This window comes from Antedon bifida, chromosome 7 (assembly GCF_963402885.1).
Source record: "Antedon bifida chromosome 7, ecAntBifi1.1, whole genome shotgun sequence".
NCBI classification, from domain to species: domain Eukaryota; kingdom Metazoa; phylum Echinodermata; class Crinoidea; order Comatulida; family Antedonidae; genus Antedon; species Antedon bifida.
The window spans coordinates 17640699-17662967 of record NC_136232.1 but is presented as its reverse complement, the minus strand read 5'-3'; the positions used below and the strand labels follow the sequence as shown (position 1 = coordinate 17662967).

Here is a 22269-nt window from a genome sequence, read left to right as displayed (position 1 = left end):
AGTTGGCACATGGATTAAAGAATAGAAGGATATGCATCGACGGTGACATCAAACGATTATCCAACGCGCTTGCCTATAAAGCACTGCTGCCAATCAAACAAACACGATCATTGAACTCCGTGTCTCTAACCGCGGCCCTCTATAGAACGCTGCGAGTCAACTGTTTTTTAGAACAAAACGTAGCCATGTAGAAATCGTATGCCCAGTCTGATTGTTCTATTGACATGTCTGCGTCGATGATTAATTGACAACAACAATATATTGCTGAACAATTCTGTTTTAATTTCATCACAATCGGACTACGGAAAGTTCACTTTCTTACGACCGGTAATTTTAAGTAGTTGGTAATATTAATAAAATATGCAATTTTTATATTTGAATTATCATATTGACCTTCCACCTCCTGCCATTAAAAATTAATCTATAGAGTATTAAATTATGCATTTCAATATGTATGTTTTTACCGTGTCTTGTGGTCTCAAGTACAACAAACGTGTTTTTACTATATGGCTAAGCCGTGGTTCCTTCATAAATCTCCTTAATTATCGATGTGATTATATTTAAATTGTACTGCCTGGTGATTGGCTAGTGGATATGTCATCCACATGTCATCCACATCACATTCAATCACCGGGCCTAATTGAATGAAAACTGCAATCCTTGATCCGAGATTGGCTGGCTATGTATAGTTGCGATACCTTGTCTATTACTGTAATATTATTCCCACAAGAAGTAGACAACGATGAATATATAGATCATGATTACACGTTGTAGCTACTACACTTAAGATTAGCCTACAGTACCAATAGGCCTGCCTAAGCCTATATCAATGTCGGCAAATGATATGGGCTTAGTATCCTTGCTGATTTTGTAATTTTACATGTAGGCTGAGACAACAACTAGTTGTTGTCTCAGATGTAGAGCTACTACAGGTCATAAAATGCTACTTTTAAGGTCCTAAAAACATTAGCGTAGATCAATCGCGGCAGATTTCGAACATGGCAAAATTAATGTTTTTTAAACCCAAATGGTACTACAATTTACAAACAATTTGTATTTAATCTTGTAATTACATTTATTAATAATCTTGTAATATTTCTGGGAGATCGTTTAATTTGAATTCAGAAAAGTTATATTAAAGGCCAGGTGCGGGCAAAAAATTTCTATTGATCATACATTCCAATAATTATCGATCTATAGTTTCCCCTATGTTTCATAATTTTTGGGATTTTATTTGTGTTATACGAGCTTGTTGAAAATAAGCACTTTCTTATCAGTGGGGGGATAGTTCAAATTACACAGTAAAATCTCTATTCTTTTGTACACAAATTTTGTAAATAGAGAGGCATTTTAAAAAGCTATGAAAACTAAACGGTGTGGTAAAAAATGTTATTAGATGACTAAATATAGGTAATATAACTTGAATTTTACATTTCTGGTATTTTTATTCAACTTCAGATATTTATTTTCATACTATAGCAAAAATTATCCACCGTATATCCACCATCTTTTTTCACCTTCTAGGGAGTCACCAGACATGTTATTACATTAGGTTAACTACCTAACTACTGAAAAAAAGTCTTCCTGGTTTTTATGGCAGAATATTGCCAAATTTTGTATTTGACCATATTAAGGGAAATTCATGTTTTTTCGTCTTGATTTCTGTTACAAATATTTGATTTATGTACAATTAACCAGATATTATATTTAAAATTCATGCCTGTACCTGAGCTTTAAAGTTTTGTTCGTCGCCATTGCAGATAGCGCAAAAAATATGAAATATTAATCACGCGCGCGCAAAAGCATAGCCAACAAGGTCACTAAAGGTTGTTGAGCATGTACAGTAAACAATATATTAGGCAAGCGACAGTTTCGTTGTTAAGCATGGTCAGTTGACATTTAGTAAGATCTAATAATTTTCGGCCCTTCCCACTGCCATTGTCAATAATTATCTTTTTACGTTCGTTGGCTAGTAAGATGATCGGAATATCAGTATCACCGGAACTGGAACGCACTACACAGATTACCAGAGTTTTCATCAAGAGCATGGTGGGTCAGATAAGATATTTTTTTATCAGCTTCAATATGGTCGCTGGCCAAAGATGGTACTTCTGTGCAACTGTTTGATGTTATTTGTGTACAAATATTTTCCATTGCATAGAAGAAAGTTCGGTCCACAAGAAGACTGGCCCCTTCTGTATAAAAAACTTTCTCAATAAGCTCCATCATTCTTTCTTTATTTCTACTATTGCACATAAACTGTAAGTAAACTCTAATAGCGCTCGTCCGTGGAGATCCACAGATTTATTTAAAATAACCAATACAAATCACAGTTTGCAAATAATATAATAATATAATTTGACTGAAATTCACTCTATTCACAGAAAATCATCGCGAGATCATCCTCCGCCATGGTTTTGGTAAGCGTTGCCAGTGTTATGGCATCATACGTCCACTCGCACCCATGTCCAGAGAGCGAACGGCACAATGCCACTAAACAAGTTCTCAAATTTGGCAGTCGACGTACCAGCATGTGCATATAATAAACATGACGTCACTTGGTAGAAGTTGACATAGTCGAAGTGAAAATCTAAAAGTTCCTATTGTAAATCAGGATCAGCAATTACAAAACTACATATATAAATCGTATGTCTGATTGCTCCGTTGACATGTACAGTATGCGTCGAGGATTAATTGACGTCAAAAAATGTATTGCTGAGCAATTGTTTTTAATTTCATAAAAATCTGAAAACGGAAAGTTCCCTTTCTTACAACCATGCTTTGAGAATATTATTAAAATATGCAATGTTTATATTATTTGCATTATCATATTGTTCGGAAAACTTCTAAAGCTATACGGGTTTGCTGTCTGGTTCTAGATCGAATTAGTAAAAGGATAAATATTGTTTCATACGTATAATACTTTAGCTCACAATTTGTAGTTTTCAGACAAAAATCGAAACGCCGACTGGTGGACTAACATAAACAAGAAATATTTCTTCCAAAAAACGCCGCTCGACTTAAATTATTGTTCTTTCTTCAGAAATAGGATTTATTATCAATTATTTTTGTTTAACAATCAGTAGTAAACATTGTGTGTAACGTGAATATACTGTAGTCTGTCCTACTCTACAGAAAAAAAAATATAATCACTAAAATATAGTATTGTACATATATTCCAGGGTATGGGGTGTTATTTGCTTAGGTTAGATCGTAGTGACCCGGCAAACATACTCTAGGGATAATGACGCAAAATTAAAAGTTAATATTTTAGTTAGTTAGTATTTTGTATCTATATTATAATAAAAAAAATAATTATGAAAATCCGACTTGTAGTTTTCGAAATAAATAAGATCTAAAACATCGCCGATAAAATAGCGACATAAAAAATAATTACAGTTTTTAGTAATATACTCTCTTTTCCCAAACATTCTTTAGGTCGTCGAGCATGGACCTATAAATTGGTCGAGTTTACAAATTCTCATTTCTGTCAGCTGTAGTAAGTAAAAGCTTCGCGTGTGGTAACTGCTTCTGAATGCTTATGTCCTCGGAGAATATAGCTGAATGTAGCTGTAGTAACACTGTACCAATAATTGTTCAGTCAGAGAATGGGGTTGATGAATAATAATGAAAAGATTTAAAACACTTTGTGTGCACTGTCAATATTTATTCTGCGTATGTGATACATTATTAGTTACTTCAAAATTTAACACCAAACATTAAAGATGTATTGTCTCCCTGAAAAAATAATTCTTAAACAATTTTTTGTTGAATATGCCATTTTAATGTCACCTAATAGTTATCCACTTTGACCAACAATTAGATCGAAAAAAAAAGTTTTTTATCTAAAAAACTGTAATTTAAAGCAACAATTAGTCAAATTGGCTGCCAGCCAATGGGTTTGTGATTGAATTTAACCTTTTATTTTGTCATTTTATAAGTGAAAGCATTAATTCACGGAAGAACTTCAAAATAATATATTCAAAGTCCGATTTTATTAATCTTTATCCTTCATGTTTTTAGGGGACAATACATCTTTAAGCAATGCTTATCAATAATGGTAAAGATCTATTAATTGATGTAAATGTGTTTACAATGCGAAAAGTAATGAACTTATTCAATATTATACATTCAAATGAATGTTTCAGTTATAGTTATAATTATAATACCAAATTTGTTCCGGAACTGGACTTGCCGTATGATCTTACCGAAACCTTTAAGATTATACATAAGAGAGAGTACATGTTAACAGTTTTTTTTTTAAGTGATTATATTGTCAGAAAAAATCTAAGCAAATAATTATTTGTTATGCAAAAAAATCTTTTTTTACGCAAAGAGTTTTTGAAGCATGATATGATATGCCTGAAGATATTATCTCAGCTTAGTCTCTATTAATGTTTTTTTAAAAACCGCTTGGACAATTTCTGGAGAGAATAAGATATGGGATCTAAAAGAATAAAACCTAAACAAAACCCATATATTAAATCTTTAATCTTATTTAATAAATTGACATTATGATGAGTAATTGCTTTGTGTATATTATTTTCTCTGCTGCTGAGAAGACATTTCAAATAACAAAACCAAAACGAACGAAATATCAATTAGTTAAATGTTATGCAATTAAGGAAAGGATAACTACAATTCTTAAACATCTTCAACGGATGATTTTTCGGGGTTTTTTTCATCATGCTTGAATGTATCTGTAAAAAAAGTAAAACGTGAATTGTTTTAAATGTGATGGAAGATAAATGTTTTATGCGATGTTGTACAAAAGCCACCCTTTCCTGACGGACTTTATTAATTCAAGCTTCAACGGTGAAGCCTGTTTTGCAGCAAATCTACAAATTCCAACACTGGTCTTACAATTGATTAATTTTCTGGTCCACAGGTCACCATCTCGGACATTCTTCCCTCAACCATCTAAGACTAAATATTCAGGTTTGACATCCGTAAAGCAGGATGCTGCTCCAGTAGTTAAAGATTTGCTTAATGATAACTGTCTTATGAACAGTTTCATATTAAATATGATATACGTTTGGCTTCTTTAACATACCATGATATAATTGTAGCTATTCTTAAAATATGGAGAGATGCCATGCAATCTAAGAACTATGATATAATGTTAAAACAAAAAAGTGAAGTAATTATAGCATCGGATTTAAAATTAATAACAAAACTTGCATATACATTAATAATTAATCGTATTAGTACTCTTATCTTCCGCATACCTGTATCAAATTGAAAAACGAATTTGGACATATAGCTGACTGGGAGGTGTTATATAAATTAACATACAAAAGTACAATAGACACAAGACTGAGATATTTTCAGTACAAAATATTAAAATGTTCTTGACTACAAATGTTTTACTAAAAAAAGATTCTTGTAAGGAAGAGCCAGGGTGTTTGCAACATCTTTTTTGGAAATGCAAACATTAATATCATTTTGGAAAGACGTCCAACTCTGGTTGAACAATAGAAATATGAAAATAGTTTTTAATGCAAGAATTATATTATTTGATTTTCCAAAAGATTCTGTAATAAATTTCATTATTTTGATAGGAAAATACTATATTTATAGATGTAAATGGAGAAATATAGCAGTCACACTAAAATATTTCCTAGTCGAACTAAAATATCTCCAAAATATGGAACGGCACATTGCACAAAAAAGGATAAAACAGATATGCACTTGAAAAAGTGGTTACATATCGGACAGAATGGGTAGTTGAAAATGTTAGGTAATAGCCCGAAATCTGATCGCTTATATATTTTTTACATATTCACATTTGGTTATTGGTGATGGTGTTTTTGTGTTTTTTTAAAAACTGAAAACAGTTATTAAAGACATATTTACCATCACACACTTACAAATACCTTAGACCTTTGTGATTTAACTTTCTTTTAATGATTATAATTTTTACCTGGACAAAAATCTTCATTTGAACAATTTCTATGTTCTTCAGATGACCCAATGCAATGTGTACCACCGCAAAATGCTGACGTTACTTCACTCCGGGTTCTTGATTGTGTACCACCACTCCCACAAGTTACAGAACATGATGACCAGTTTTGCCAGTCACTCAAAACACAATTAACCTGATCTTCATCGACGCACTGTCTAGTTTCTGTAGGTGATCCACTGCAATCCGTGCCTCCACATACTGCCGATGTCTTCACACGTGTTCTTGTTGATGTACCCAGTCCGCAAGTAACAGAACAGGCTGCCCATTCCTGCCAATTTCCCCAAACACAATTTACTGAATTTCCAGGATTACAAGTTCTTGTTTCGTATGATGGTCCACTACATCCTCCTCCGCCACATGATGCATGGACCCTAATAGTCCGGCTTCTCGATTGTATTCCTCCGCTTCCGCAGGTTATTGAACAAGATGACCATGCTTGCCAGCTGTTCCACTGGCAGTTTCCTGGACTGCACGATCGTCTACGTCGTCTACGTCTAACTCTAAAACCCGCGTCAACGAGTAGTAATTCAAATACAACTAAGCATACCAAAAATATCAGAGTAGCTCGCATTTCTCTAAAAAAATAACAAGAAGACAAAAATGTAACACTGTACACTATCATTTTTAATTTGATTTAATCAACAGTTGCAGTAAAGATTTATCAAGAAAACTGTTATATAAAGAGTTTGATAACGGTGGATTTAAAATGCCTCATATTCTTAGTTTTATCCATTGACTCAAAACGTGCTGGATTAAATAATATATTCCTAGATAATAATGATAATAATACAAAATGTTGTTGTTTTTACCACCAAGCTGAGAAATATTTTCGCTTGTAATTTCTCAACAAAAGTTTCTTCTTATAACAAAACTATCTCCTTGTTTAAAAGATGTAGGCTACTGTTAGCTTGGGTTGTATCATAGGCGCGCTTAAATTTTCAAAATTTATTTTCGATGAAAATAGAGTACGTTTCAGGCAATTTTAAGCGTTTAAAAAATTACCATGAGTGCAAAGATTTTTACACGCGCACTGCGTTTTAAACGTTAATACGCACTCTTTTTGCCCGATTTCTGTTTCACAACCTTTCTTTAATAATATCATCATATTTGATTCACTTTTCAACAACTCGAAATTACGTTATTCGAGCACGTCAAAAGTGACAGGCTACACACGTGTAAGTGTGGTGAAAAATATGAAAATGGTGAAAATATGCTAAATTTTAAAATTAATATAGATCGTCAGAATGCTCGGCAACACCTATTTTGCATTTAATTTTCTTAAAGTGTATAATATGTATGATTTATTATAAAATTTAGAGAACAAAAGTTGATTAAGTCATCATTAATTCCATATTAAATTTTAAACAATAATTTCGACAATCAAACAAATTATGACATTTTCTTAGGCCGAAATAATAAACTTAACATTTACTTTCTTCCTTAAAATGTTCATATATTAAATTTAAAGGTATGTAGTTTGACAGTGCATCATTTGTTTATATTTTTAAAGATGTCATCATAGTAAAAAATTATAATTCATTGCGGTATGTAATAATCTATCTTCACCAAAGTGGTTACTGCATAGTAAATACACGGAGGAATCTTCCTAAAACTTTTAGTCAGTTGTGTATGGCTCGGTGTTACCGAGATCGAGTCTCACCTTTGGAAACGAAACGAAATAAGAAGCTTAGAGACATAACAGCTTCCTCAATATGTGAGCTGTTTCCAGGATGGCCGACATCTGAGCTCTTAACTTTTCATGTTATTTTTTGGCATTTTTGAAATTGTTCCAAGAGCGCCAATTACGATTGGAACCTACATTTCTTTACAATAGTAATATCAGGTCGATTGTGTTTTAATCACTTATATTATCGTAAACTGTCATGTCCCAAGTAATTCGAGTGTTTTTATTCTCTGTGACTGCTAATGGCTGATGGCATACCATTTGTCAGTACATTCAATTCCGTATTTTCTGCAAATCTCCCAGTGTACCCGCAATGCCACCTTGTCATGGCGCTTTCTACACTCTCTCTGGGCGAGCATCTTGCATCCACTGATAATTTGTCTTACAGTTTCAGTAGAGTCTCCACACAATCTACATAACGGTGTTTCTGATCTATACTGTATTTTATGGCATTCGTTCTTAAAGCTTGTGCTTGAGCAGCTAGTATCAGACCTTCTGTCTCCTTCTTCAAAAAACCATTCCTAAGCCATCTCCAAGAATCTCCATGTAGGGCTTCTCTTACCAGCCCTTGGTTTTCTCCTCTTGCCACCAGATAAGAGTTCCTTTTTCATCTAACACCTTCTCCTTCAAAGCAAATTGCAGCATCCACTGTAGTATTTTTACTCTACTCTACAGCTCACTATGTCGGTCGGTTGGTCGGATGGTTGGTCGGTCGATTGGTCGGTCAGTAAACACTAACTCAAATTTGAGCACGCGACTGCAGCCATGTATATGGCCTTAACATATATCAATGATCTCCCCAATTGTTCTAAATTACTCAAATTTATACTTTACGCCGATGACACTAATATTATTTATTCTCACAAAAATGATCAAATATTAATTAACACAATTAATAATGAGTTAAGCAACGTTTCAGATTGGTTCAAAAGCAATAAGTTATCATTAAATGAATCTAAATCAAATTATATAATATTTAAATCTATCAATGATTCGCATTTGGAGCTTAATCTGTTGCTATAAGATAACGCTGTAGCCAGGATTGTGCGTTATTATTTCATACTGAATTACTCTTGTGTTTTTTAAGGAGATGGTTGATAATAAATAAGTTTAATCTGTTCTTTTTTTATGATATTTTAGTGACAATATTGGATATAAAACCAAATATATAACAATATAAAACGATTAAAAAATATAATAACAATAATTATTAAACAAAAATACTTTTAATATTTTGGCTTTCCTCTCTTCTTTTCTTTTAAAAGAAAATGTTTTGTTAATGAGATGATAAATAATGAATACCACCTATCTTTTTTATATAGTCTGGTGAAAATGTTGGGTATTGAAATAATGAAAAAAAAAGAATTTAATTCGTCACTTTGACGAATTATAGGTAATCAGTTTTATAGTTAAAATATCGATCACAAAAAGAAAATGACATGATGCATATACGCTTATAATGCTGAGTTGTACCTAGTATGTGTCATATAGAATACTGTATATCCATATACAGTGTAGAATAGGTACAATTACGGGACTCACATCATGTTCTAATTTTTTGGTATGATGACCTTATCATAATAAACTTGAAGATGACAATTTCGAAGACAAGATTTGGGAGAAAAATTGGCACGTAGAAGCGCACTGTGCGCTCTTTGAAATTTGTATAAATTTAACGAAAGAGATAAAAAAAAATACTTTTTAACAAAAACTTGCCATATGATAACGTCACAACATCCGATAGGCTTAATTTTTATATGAATTTATATCTACATTTGACCATCTTTCATAATAAATTATAATCATCAAGGTCACCTTTAATTTAGGATATTCAAATATACTCTGAATTTGAAATTACACAACCTACGTTATTCAAGTTTTACGCGTGATGATGTCATCAAAATGAAACACATGAGAAAGATAATTACATGAGCAAACACATACTGAAATGTTAGCGAAAATCAGGCTCATTCACTCTGTTGAATGTTATAACTTACAAAAAAAAGAAAAAAAATCCTAATTTTTAAATTCAAGTGGATGACGTCACAACATTTTGTACGTCAAATGTGTACATGAATTCATATCTACAACTCAATGGCTTCCAGAATAAGTTAAAAAATTGGGGGTCATCTTGTACCACACTCTGAAGAATTATTTTCATTTTTAAAATGCTTTTATTGTTACCATTTTCAGCACTTTTGTGTATTGTGCGCATTTTGTAATTTTTAACTTTTTAACACAAATAAAGAAAAATGCATTGAAGAAAATAATAATAAATTTCATAATCTAAAATATGAATAACAAGAAAAAAAATATATTGGTACTGCAGATCGAGACATGACCGATAAATAAATATTTAATAAGTAGAAAAGGTGTATTTTTTTTAATTTTGAGAGAAGTATCTTTGGGGAAGCAGATTTTGAGATGGAGGGTGCTAGGTTGAGAGGAATGGGAATGCGGCGGCGCGCTAGATATAATTCTGATAGCCTTCTTTTGGAGGGTATGCAATTTTTTAAGGTTTGTGGGGTATGTGTTGCACCAAACAATATTACAATAACTCAAATAGGGAAGAATCATAGAGCAATACAGGATGCGAAGGATATTAGGGGGTAAATAAGAAGATAAACGAAAAATAACACCAAGGCTTTTGGAAATTTTGTTTTCAATTACACTAATGTGTGTTTTTCACGTCAGACCAGAGTCAAGATGGACACCTAAGAATTTAGCTGATTGAACAGAGGGGATGTTTATATTTTCCATGGTAATATTGTATAGTGATGGGTCAACATTATTTAACTTCTGGGGAGTCCCAAACAGGATGAAGTTACATTTTTTATGGTTGATAGAAAGTTTATTAGCAGCAAAGTATTGGGACAACATCTCTAGGTGGGAGTTGGTTGTATTAAACAGATTTTGGATTTCTGGGTGAGAATAAGTGACAGTTGTGTCGTCAGCGTATAGGTAAAAATCAAGTAATGGGAAAGAAAGATAGATATCGTTAATGTACAGAATAAAAGGGGACCGAGTAAGGAGCCTTGAGGAACACCACAAGTTACATGATTGAAATTAGAGATTGAATCGGAGAATTTTGTGCATTGGACACGATTAGAGAGGTAACTTTTGAAGAGATTTAATGCAGGGCCACGGATTCCGTAGTGAGATAATTTGAATAAGAGTATATTGTGATCAATTGTATTGAAAGCCTTGGAGAGGTCTATAAAAATTCCTAATGTGAGGTGACGGTCTTCGAAACCATCAACAATTTGATTAGTTAGGTCGATTAGAGCTGATGCAGTATTGTGGCTTTTTCTGAATCCAAATTGTTTTTTTGTAGAATGTTGTATTTATTTATGAGGACGTACGTTCATAAATCACTCTCTCCAAGGCTTTCGAGAAAATTGAAAGAATTCAGATAGGACGATAGTTGGAGAGATCAGATTTGTTGCCGGTCTTATAAATAGGAGTAACACGCGCTATCTTCATCCTGTCTAACCTGTTTAACAATTAGTTAAAACAAGATTAAAAATATGGGATAATGGAAAGGAGATCAAATTGGCAACATATTTAATGGGTTTTGTTTTAAAATCGTCAATGCCAGGGGATTTGTTTGTTTCAAAGGATGTCATGATTTTTATAACTTCCGTCTGGATTAATGAATAACAATTATCAGTTGGGTTTGGCAGAAAGTCTTTAAATGACTTGTTGACATGGGGAATTTTGTTAGCAAGGGAAGGACCAATTTCTACAAAGTATTTGTTAAAAGCATTATATATTGTATTGGGATCTTTAGTCAGTTCACCGTTACAGTTGATAGAGATATCAGAGTTTCGATTATTGGGGTTTTTGAGTAGTGAATTGATGGTTTTCCAGGTTGCCTTGATATTATTTTTATGTTTAATGAAAGTGTCCTTGTAATGTAATTTTTTAGCCAGTTTGATCAAAGTATTTAATTTATTGCGAAATTTTTTGTATGTTTTTTCATTGACGACAGAAGGACAGTGGAGGAATTTAGAATAAAGATTGTGTTTATATTTAACTGAATTTAGCACTCTATTAGACATCCATGATTTTAATTTGTTTATTTTTTTTTTTTTTGGAGGTGAAAGTGTTTATTATAAAGTGATTTTAATTTATTGTCAAAAAAAGTATTATATGCAGTGTTGGGATCGTCAGTTTTTATAACTTCAAGCCAATGTTGTGTAGCCACATCAATGCGAAAGTTTTCCAGGAATGTATAGTTTATTTTTATAAACTCATGCATTTCTTCCCTATTTGAGCCAGTTGGAACATTATTAATAAAAGAAATATTGAAAACAGGAAGATTCTCAGAGATATCACAATACAGTAAACCACTTATGTTGTGATGATCGAACTGATTTGTAAAAATGTTGTCAAGCAGAGTAGCAGTGGTTTTAGATATACGTGATGGTTTGTGAATACATGGAAGGTAATGGTTACTAACCAGTGAATTTATACAATGGCGGGCTTCGTTATCAAATTCATATTTAAGAATGTCAATATTGAAATCGCCAAGGATATACACAATCTTGTTTTCTTTGGATAATGTGGAAAGAGCAGAATCTAGTTCATCTGAAAATGTGTTTGGTCAAAAGAGGGGGCCTATAAACCGTTCCAATAACGATGTTTTTTAAATTTGGTCTGGTAATTTCGATAAAAATTGATTCGCATGTAGAGGGGTGTAGAGTCAAGTCATTTCTTGTAGAATACTGAAGGCTATCACGAATATACATGGCAACGCCACCATCGACTTTATGGTCTCTGTGATTTGCAGTAAAATGGTAATTTGGGAGCTGTACAAGAGGGTTATCATATTTAAGGCAAGTTTCACTTACACCAATGACATCAAATTGATGCTTTGTTGTTTCTCTAAGAGTTGTTTAATTTGATCAGTGTTTTTAGGGATACTTCTAGAGTTAAAATGAATTGTAGAAAAGCAGTCAGATTTAGTATTCGGGAATGAGTTGGGGTAGTAGTAGTATTGAGATAAGTTTTGGTTTTTAGAGAAAAAAATGTGTATCAGGATCAATATTAGTAGTAAAATTGTCAAAATCATTTAAAACTGATATTGATAAAAATATGATGTGATGAATGAAAACAACAAAATAAAAAAATAAAAAATTAAAAATGATGGAACGTGTATTTATTTTTAAAGTGAGTTATCTTAATGCTTGGCATTGTTTCCCTGGCTGACCACTTCCTCTTCTCTTCTGTCCACTCATCCGTGATCCACACTCTCACCAGTTTAATAATAAAAACATTGTCAAACAAAAGTTAATGATGAAAATAGAAGTAATAATAGTTGATTATCAAAATAATGATTGATAAATAAAAATAAAAATTGATATGATGAATAATATGAAGGAAAAAGAAAAAGAAAAACGTCTTTTATGAATGTTGTTTTCAGTTATGAGTTAGTGTTATGTAAGGAGTACTTAGCTGTTCGTTGATCATTCCTGATTTGGGCGGAAACTCAAAGATGGTTGAGGTCAGAAACTGCGCTGTGCTAGACATGCGACATCGTATCTGAAGTAGAATCTGCACTAAATGTCGTTTTTGTTGTTATAAGTGTTGCACAGTGTTTATTTTCAACGTAAATCATGAATATGAATCGGAGAAAAATGATTAGTCTATGGCTCTGTACCAGTTGATCTTTTTTTCGAGTGAATTATGCTGCAGTTACGCAGCCCAAATGCCGGTTCCGGTAGCTGCGATGGAAAATCACCAGCCCGTGAAAATCACATACAGCCGCGAGGAGTTGTTGCAATTAAGGCCAAATCCAAACACAGATGGGCCTAGCAACCTAAATCTCAATTACAATCCAAAGCCGCGTAAAAGGGGACGCAGAGGATTAAGGGAAGGCTCAGACAATTAAATCGTCTTCCTCTACCAACTAACAGATTTAAGCGTCTAGATGTTAGGTTCTCAGTAATTGAGTAACCAGATATTTTTAGTTGTCGTTTATTGCGAAAAACATCAGAGCGAGTGCGATATGAGGTGACTTGGATTTAGATACTGGTAATACATCGGTGCCAGAATTTAGTTTCTTCCTGCCTAAACGATGTGTGCGGTCAATGTCACAAAGTTTAACCCCTTCTGAGATCCTTGTTGTTATTACGTCTATCCCCATTGCTATGTTTTCAGCTAATAAAATGTCATTCTGTTCACGAAGATTAGAAATGTTTGCCGCCGTTACTCCGTTGTCCATGGCAACGCTGTCATAAACACTGTCAGTAACCTGATCAATTATAGATTTACTGATTTCAGCAATTAGCGTTTTACTATCACATACAGCTTTAAGTTCAGGTGACGATAATATATGATTGCTAATGCTTGTTGCCACAATTGAAATTAGTTGAGGATCGTCGGCCAGAAGGTCATGAAGGGGTCCGACTCCGAGACCTAGCGGTGATACCGGCTTTTGTTTGTTTGTTTGTCATCACTCTAGCGCTCACAATTTTAATTCGAATGACTCCAAATTACTACGATACATGTCGCCTGGTGCAAGGACGACATTGCCCAATTTTGACCACGGTCTCAATTCTGGAACACTTTTTAGAATTATTTTCAGACCTGCTAGTGTTAAAAGATGGGACATAATTTTCACAAGCCGGTGAGCAGTCTTAAAGTAACAAGTAAACTAAAATTGCATTTTTTTCGAGAACTACTTGTCCAAAAAACTTCAATTTTGTACAAGAGGCAAGAGTTATTATTTGTGCGAGTAGTTTAAAAAACATATTTCTTTTTAAATTCACTCGTTTGATCTTCGCGTTGCTGTTCTATTGTTAGTCAACTGAAGCTATTGTTAATTGAAAGGCATGTTAAATAACCATTACACCAAACTCGCATACACATGTTTGTAGTGAAACTAGCCTAAATCACAAACAGCATTAAGACACACACAAATATATATATTATATATATTTTTTTCCCGGAGAAATCTTATGTAGGAGAATTTTACATTAGGCGGAGGTATGCACTCTCGGAGTGGCTTTCTAGTTTAATTTGTTTCCCTTTCTTAATTTCTTCGGCCATCATTGATTTCAGTTTTTTTCTAACTAACTAATTTCTAACTCTTGCTGTGAAATCTTCACTGACGCTTGCTTCTGCTTGAAAACCATAATAATTAATTTGATTACTACATTTTTATTATTTCTCTGATACCTGCTTACTACTATTATGTGTATTTGAAGTGTGAAAAAATAAATTTAAAAAAAAGAAAAAAAAGGATAAAATGATTGGATCAACAATCATTATTGGCAGTGGAAAGGGTCGGAGACTAATAGAACCATGTCAATTCCAACTAATATAAACAAGGCCATATAGTAGAGTAGGAAATGGGGGTTCCCATGCACCCCTGAGGTATATTTTTTTAATGTGATTTTTTATCATCTCAAGTATGTCTAGTAACCAGATCAGGTTGTTAACATTTTCAAATCGTGTCCCATGGGGTTGTTTTTTTTAATATACATGGCTGAATTTTGCACGCGACTAAAAAGCAATGCTTGGAATGATTCACTCTCTTTCTTTTTTCGAAAGAGGAGTCCGGAATCAATGCTAGTGATCAAATCCTGGTGGTCACGTATAGCGATAATCAACACTTGTTTGCAGAACTAGGCAATGTCCAAAAACAAAAAGTTTCTGGACGAGAAATCATCATCATCATCATCTTTAGAATCATTTTATTGATAGCAATGCAAGAATATGCCTCAGGATAGTGTTTGGATAGTCCAGAAAATCATGGACATGGATTCAAGATTTATCTAATCTATTCAATTCAATTCAATTCAAGGTTTTATTCAATAAAGCGAAAATTTACATTGTAGCCAAAGGCTAAATTGTGTAAAAGTGTTGCACAGTGTTTATTTTCAACGTAAATCATGAATATGAATCGGAGAAAAATGATTAGTCTATGGCTCTGTACCAGTTGATCTTTTTTTCGAGTGAATTATGCTGCAGTTACGCAGCCCAAATGCCGGTTCCGGTAGCTGCGATGGAAAATCACCAGCCCGTGAAAATCACATACAGCCGCGAGGAGTTGTTGCAATTAAGGCCAAATCCAAACACAGATGGGCCTAGCAACCTAAATCTCAATTACAATCCAAAGCCGCGTAAAAGGGGACGCAGAGGATTAAGGGAAGGCTCAGACAATTAAATCGTCTTCCTCTACCAACTAACAGATTTAAGCGTCTAGATGTTAGGTTCTCAGTAATTGAGTAACCAGATATTTTTAGTTGTCGTTTATTGCGAAAAACATCAGAGCGAGTGCGATATGAGGTGACTTGGATTTAGATACTGGTAATACATCGGTGCCAGAATTTAGTTTCTTCCTGCCTAAACGATGTGTGCGGTCAATGTCACAAAGTTTAACCCCTTCTGAGATCCTTGTTGTTATTACGTCTATCCCCATTGCTATGTTTTCAGCTAATAAAATGTCATTCTGTTCACGAAGATTAGAAATGTTTGCCGCCGTTACTCCGTTGTCCATGGCAACGCTGTCATAAACACTGTCAGTAACCTGATCAATTATAGATTTACTGATTTCAGCAATTAGCGTTTTACTATCACATACAGCTTTAAGTTCAGGTGACGATAATATATGATTGCTAATGCTTGTTGCCACAATTGAAATTAGTTGAGGATCGTCGGCCAGAAGGTCATGAAGGGGTCCGACTCCGAGACCTAGCGGTGATACCGGCTTTTGTTTGTTTGTTTGTCATCACTCTAGCGCTCACAATTTTAATTCGAATGACTCCAAATTACTACGATACATGTCGCCTGGTGCAAGGACGACATTGCCCAATTTTGACCACGGTCTCAATTCTGGAACACTTTTTAGAATTATTTTCAGACCTGCTAGTGTTAAAAGATGGGACATAATTTTCACAAGCCGGTGAGCAGTCTTAAAGTAACAAGTAAACTAAAATTGCATTTTTTCGAGAACTACTTGTCCAAAAAACTTCAATTTTGTACAAGAGGCAAGAGTTATTATTTGTGCGAGTAGTTTAAAAAACATATTTCTTTTTAAATTCACTCGTTTGATCTTCGCGTTGCTGTTCTATTGTTAGTCAACTGAAGCTATTGTTAATTGAAAGGCATGTTAAATAACCATTACACCAAACTCGCATACACATGTTTGTAGTGAACCTAGCCTAAATCACAAACAGCATTAAGACACACACAAATATATATATTATATATATTTTTTTCCCGGAGAAATCTTATGTAGGAGAATTTTACATTAGGCGGAGGTATGCACTCTCGGAGTGGCTTTCTAGTTTAATTTGTTTCCCTTTCTTAATTTCTTCGGCCATCATTGATTTCAGTTTTTTTCTAACTAACTAATTTCTAACTCTTGCTGTGAAATCTTCACTGACGCTTGCTTCTGCTTGAAAACCATAATAATTAATTTGATTACTACATTTTTATTATTTCTCTGATACCTGCTTACTACTATTATGTGTATTTGAAGTGTGAAAAAATAAATTAAAAAAAAAGAAAAAAAAGGATAAAATGATTGGATCAACAATCATTATTGGCAGTGGAAAGGGTCGGAGACTAATAGAACCATGTCAATTCCAACTAATATAAACAAGGCCATATAGTAGAGTAGGAAATGGGGGTTCCCATGCACCCCTGAGGTATATTTTTTTAATGTGATTTTTTATCATCTCAAGTATGTCTAGTAACCAGATCAGGTTGTTAACATTTTCAAATCGTGTCCCATGGGGTTGTTTTTTTTAATATACATGGCTGAATTTTGCACGCGACTAAAAAGCAATGCTTGGAATGATTCACTCTCTTTCTTTTTTCGAAAGAGGAGTCCGGAATCAATGCTAGTGATCAAATCCTGGTGGTCACGTATAGCGATAATCAACACTTGTTTGCAGAACTAGGCAATGTCCAAAAACAAAAAGTTTCTGGACGAGAAATCATCATCATCATCATCTTTAGAATCATTTTATTGATAGCAATGCAAGAATATGCCTCAGGATAGTGTTTGGATAGTCCAGAAAATCATGGACATGGATTCAAGATTTATCTAATCTATTCAATTCAATTCAATTCAAGGTTTTATTCAATAAAGCGAAAATTTACATTGTAGCCAAAGGCTAAATTGTGTAAAATTTTACAAAATATTGCACATATAAAAAAAGTTATCACATAAAAAGAACATCTTATTTTAAAATGGAATTGGATAAAGTACATAATATGAAAATGAGAAAAACATTGAAAAGTAAAAGAAATTGTTACGAATCATGGCCTAATAAAATATCTGTATTAAAACTTATGTATTATTTGTTTATTATTACACATTGGTTGATGACGGCTAAATGTAATTATTCTTTATTATTCAACAGGTTAATTAGGTATGGTAAAGGGCTGTTTTTATATCGTTTAGTTCTACATTTTATTTTTTGATATGGGTTGGTCTTTCTTAAGTTGTACGGTTTATTTCTAGGCTGTAGCCATGATTGAAAATATGCCGACTTTTCGAGGTCTTCAGCAAACCTTAGACATAGGTTTTTTCTTCTAGTAGCGAGGGTTTCTAAATTACATACACTGAGAGCATTTTCATAGCTTATATAATTTATACCAAGAATTATTCTAAGTACCCTCCTTTGTATTGCTTCTAATTGATCAATCTGTTTGTTCGTTATGCCAGCATTCCAAACAGCAATTCCAACACTGGGTTGGTATATACATTTTCTTGATGTACTAGTTGGACTACTATGTTCTGATTGCAATGCGGACGAAAAAGTGAAAACCAATAATATAATACGATTTGTTAGACGCTTATCCACCAAATTGGTTAAGGCGCCTGTGAAAACCAATGGAAACTAATCCGTAGACAAAAACCACATAATTGCATTTTGTTTACCAGTTAAGGTGCACAGACTTGCTAGTACATAACTTACAAGTAGAGTCACCAGGCAAAGTAAAAAAAGGGATTAAATTCTTATCTTGTAAAACCTTAATGATTTTAAAGAAATGTATAAAATATTATTATTTGTCAAAATATCATGAGTAAATCTACTGTTCTTTGTATATATTTCCATACTTACTTAGATAATTTGAAGTTTATAAATGGCGTTTACATTTTCTTTATTCAACTATTTATAATATTTTGTTTTGTGAGGGGTCTGATTGAAACAACTTTTTTACTTCTAAAATAGATCCTAACCAAAAAAAAGGGTGGGGGAATATTATGTTAAAATGTTGAATATTTATGTTAAATAATATGTTTCTTTATCATGTCGTTAACGTAATGTGATCTTGTTTATCACGTTAATTCCGGCTAACGTGCTCTCTCGGAGAGCCTGTTAATTATCATGATCTTACGAAGACACATTATGCAGAGACGAAATTCAATCAATCAGTGCTTGGTTATTTACTGCGTCATCGACCACCCACTGGAAGAAGTCACCATTGTTGTTGTTTTGATTTCGTTGACCGCTAGCTTTAACAAGTTGTTTTCTTTTGATAGTTAAATTGCTTAGGTTTAACCCACTATATCGTCTCAGACATCATACATCAAGTTAGTTAGACGATTAAAGAATGAAATACCTGATCGCAATCTGGAGAACGAACCAGAAATTAATGTGAAACAGCCAGGACTATTTCGAAAGCTAACCTAGAGACCGTTCAACCCATTCGATCCACCACAAAGACATGCACGACCTTACGAAAAGGCTGACACTTCTGCTATTTGCAAGCACGCCGCAACTTGCCTTTATTTTGTAAACTATTGATTTTTAACCACGAAATGGATAATAAAATATCGTTGTGGTACATGTGTAGATGATTTCTTCAATATAATTATAGACTTGACGGGGAACTGATTTTTTAAACAGACAAATTAATAATTTCTAGGCCGATTTTTTGTTCACGAAGTAAAACATGTATTGTACGTAAAGGGTGGGGATAGGGCCTACTTACTAACTATCCTAGACCTATATATGCATATTAAATATTGTTGTCATGAATTTCAGTATATACATTAAAATTAAAGTAATGTAATAATAAAATATTCGATGTAGTACAGTTTAATGATCAACGTGATTTAATAGACCAATGTATCATGTGACGGGACACTAAAAATACACTAAATATAGCCTGGTGAATAAATTCGTCCACGTTCAATCCGTCGTGCAAATAGAGAGTGTACGGTGGAATGTTTGTTTGTGTAAATAAATCACTTACCAACTCCATTTTCAAACAAGATGAGATTTTTATAGTTAAAATGTATTGTCCCCCTGAAAAAATAATTCTTAACAAAATAGTTGTTGAATATGCCATTTTAATGTAACATAATAATTATTCACTTTGACTAAAAATTGGATCGAAAAAATGTATTTACCTGAAGAAAAAAAATGGTCAAATTCGCTTTTTTGTTGAATTTAACCATTTATTTTGTCATTTTATAATTGAAAACATTTTTTTTTCAATCGAAGTGATTAACTTTATTAAAATTACAAAATAACATATTCAAAGTCTTCATTTTTCATGTTTTTGGGGGACAATACATCTTTAAAATTATGTGTTTTGAAACCTAAAGTTCTGCAAAATTACGGAGTTAATAAATATCATCGATTTTGAACGTTCTTGATTACTGCCGAAATTGTAACAATTTCGGAAAGGTAAGCGTGAGTGAGGTGAAAATAGAGACGGGCCAGGTTTGTTTTCAAATTAATTCACGCTCGCTACTTAGGCCTACTTTTTGACACGAAATATTTGAGGCAAAGATGCCATGGCTCATCCGCAAGAAAACCATGGACAAAGCCTATTAGTTACTATTCTTTGTTATCTTAGGCCTGCTGGCTAGCTACTACATAGAGGCCCACACTACAAAAAACAAATCAACAATCCCTTCCCACGTGTGCTCCATACATGTGTTTGGCGTTTCACGCATCAGTGCACCTCATTAGCATACTTAGATCACGATGTTAAATTCTTAGGAACGATCTTCCTGTTAAGATGTATTGACACCCTGAACAAATATTTTTTTGTTGAATATTCCATTTTAATGCAACATAATAGTTATCCACTTTGACCAAAAATTTGGTCGAAAAAAAAAAATGTATTTACCTGAAAAAAAATGTAATTTAAAGCAAAAAAAGGTCAAATTAGGCTATTGCTCTCTGTAGAGCGATAGCCTATTGTTATTGTCAAACATTTTTTCTGCTCAATTTTTGTGTCACGCAGATCTCAAAAACGGCGGTAGCAGATATGTTGTAACTTGGACAGCAGATGCACGTATATATGTAGTTGTGCAACATACTTTGGTTTAATGAAAATATGGTCACGTAGCGTAATTACGCGCGATTTTCTGAAACTCTTAAATTGACTAAAACATAACAGCCTTTTTCAAATGAAACTTGGACACACGTATGCTTCATGTCAAGGGTCATCTTCCTGTACCATCAGCAAAATTTTTGAACGTTGGTATTTTTGCGCGTACGCGCACTTTCAAAGTTAAAACTGCTCAAATCAATTTCTAATCAACTTTCTACACGTTTCAGGACATTTTAAGCATTTCACATTTTTCACAAACTTTTGCGTCGCGTACGCGCTTCTGCGTACTTAGCTCGTACGCAGCTTAGACAGACCTTTTTTGCAATTGATTGTTGTTCTGTATACCTTTTATGATAAGTTCCTTTCATTTTTGATGAATTATGAATGTAAAATAATGACACACGTGCACGTCAAACTTTAAAAATCGTGCGCTTAAAAAAGGGTAATTTTATGCAAATTTGTGTAAAAATATGCCGATTTTCAATCGATTATAGCTCTCTGGGATGGCTGTTAACCCCTATTTTTTTAACTAATTATAAAAGGTACTGAGTTGTAGATATGAATTTATGTGAATTTAGACCGTAAGTATGTTATGACGTCATCATATGGCCATCTGAATTTTACAAATTGGATTTTTATCTCTTTAGACACAGTTCGGCACATTCAATAGAGCGCAGCAATTCGTGCACGTTTTTTTATAAAAAAGTGTAAAAATTTGTCAAAATTAAGTCTTTTTTTACACAGTCATAGTTTCTAAAATAAACGGTGAATTTACTTTTATTACATATTCTGGAAGGTGATGAGTTGTACATATCGGATCATGCATCAATATGGCTAACCGGACATTATGGAAATTTGTCCCTTTTCGGGTGGTGATACAATTATTGACTATACAATTTTTATCAAAAGATATTAAAATGACATGAACTAGTCTAGTATGAACATTTTCAGACGTTGTAATAACTACCATCAACTTGGTAAACCAAGGCAGAGAAAAATAAACATAACCATCACCTGATAAAGAAGAATAATAATATAAAAGAAACTGTTAAAAGTTCCACTAAAGAATAAAAGAAAACTTCCAAGTTTTAATAAAGAACACAATGGACTAGTTTGAATAGGAATTCTAAAATATATAAACAAAAATTGACGACAATTAGAAAAAAAAGGTGTCTCGTGATTTACTCAATTTATAAATACTAAAAACAGAATACATACCTATAAGGTTGTTAAACCAATATCAGGAGGAAATGAACAACAAAAAAGGTACTCTACACTGCACGAACACAGAATGATTCTTCGTTTC

General features: G+C 33.3%; 1 protein-coding gene across 1 annotated transcript; it reads right to left on the bottom strand.

Annotated features, from left to right (window-relative positions):
• Positions 1-3627: 3627 nt before the first annotated feature.
• Positions 3628-22269, bottom strand: LOC144847748 (thrombospondin-2-like). Its single transcript, XM_078704256.1, has 3 exons — positions 22182-22269; positions 5924-6540; positions 3628-4700 (listed from the first exon to the last, which is right to left on the bottom strand). Exons 2-3 carry the CDS (start codon positions 6534-6536, stop codon positions 4645-4647), a joined length of 669 nt encoding a protein of 222 aa, XP_078560382.1. The 5' UTR covers positions 6537-6540; positions 22182-22269; the 3' UTR covers positions 3628-4644.

Bases quoted from the DNA above. Each gene is read 5' to 3' on its own strand.
- LOC144847748 (XM_078704256.1), bottom strand. From the start codon at position 6,536: ATGCGAGCTACTCTGATATTTTTGGTATGCTTAGTTGTATTTGAATTA. The intron at 4,701-5,923 runs GTAAAAATTATA...CTTTTTTTACAG, and splicing joins AAATGAAGATTTTTGTCCAG to ATACATTCAAGCATGATGAA.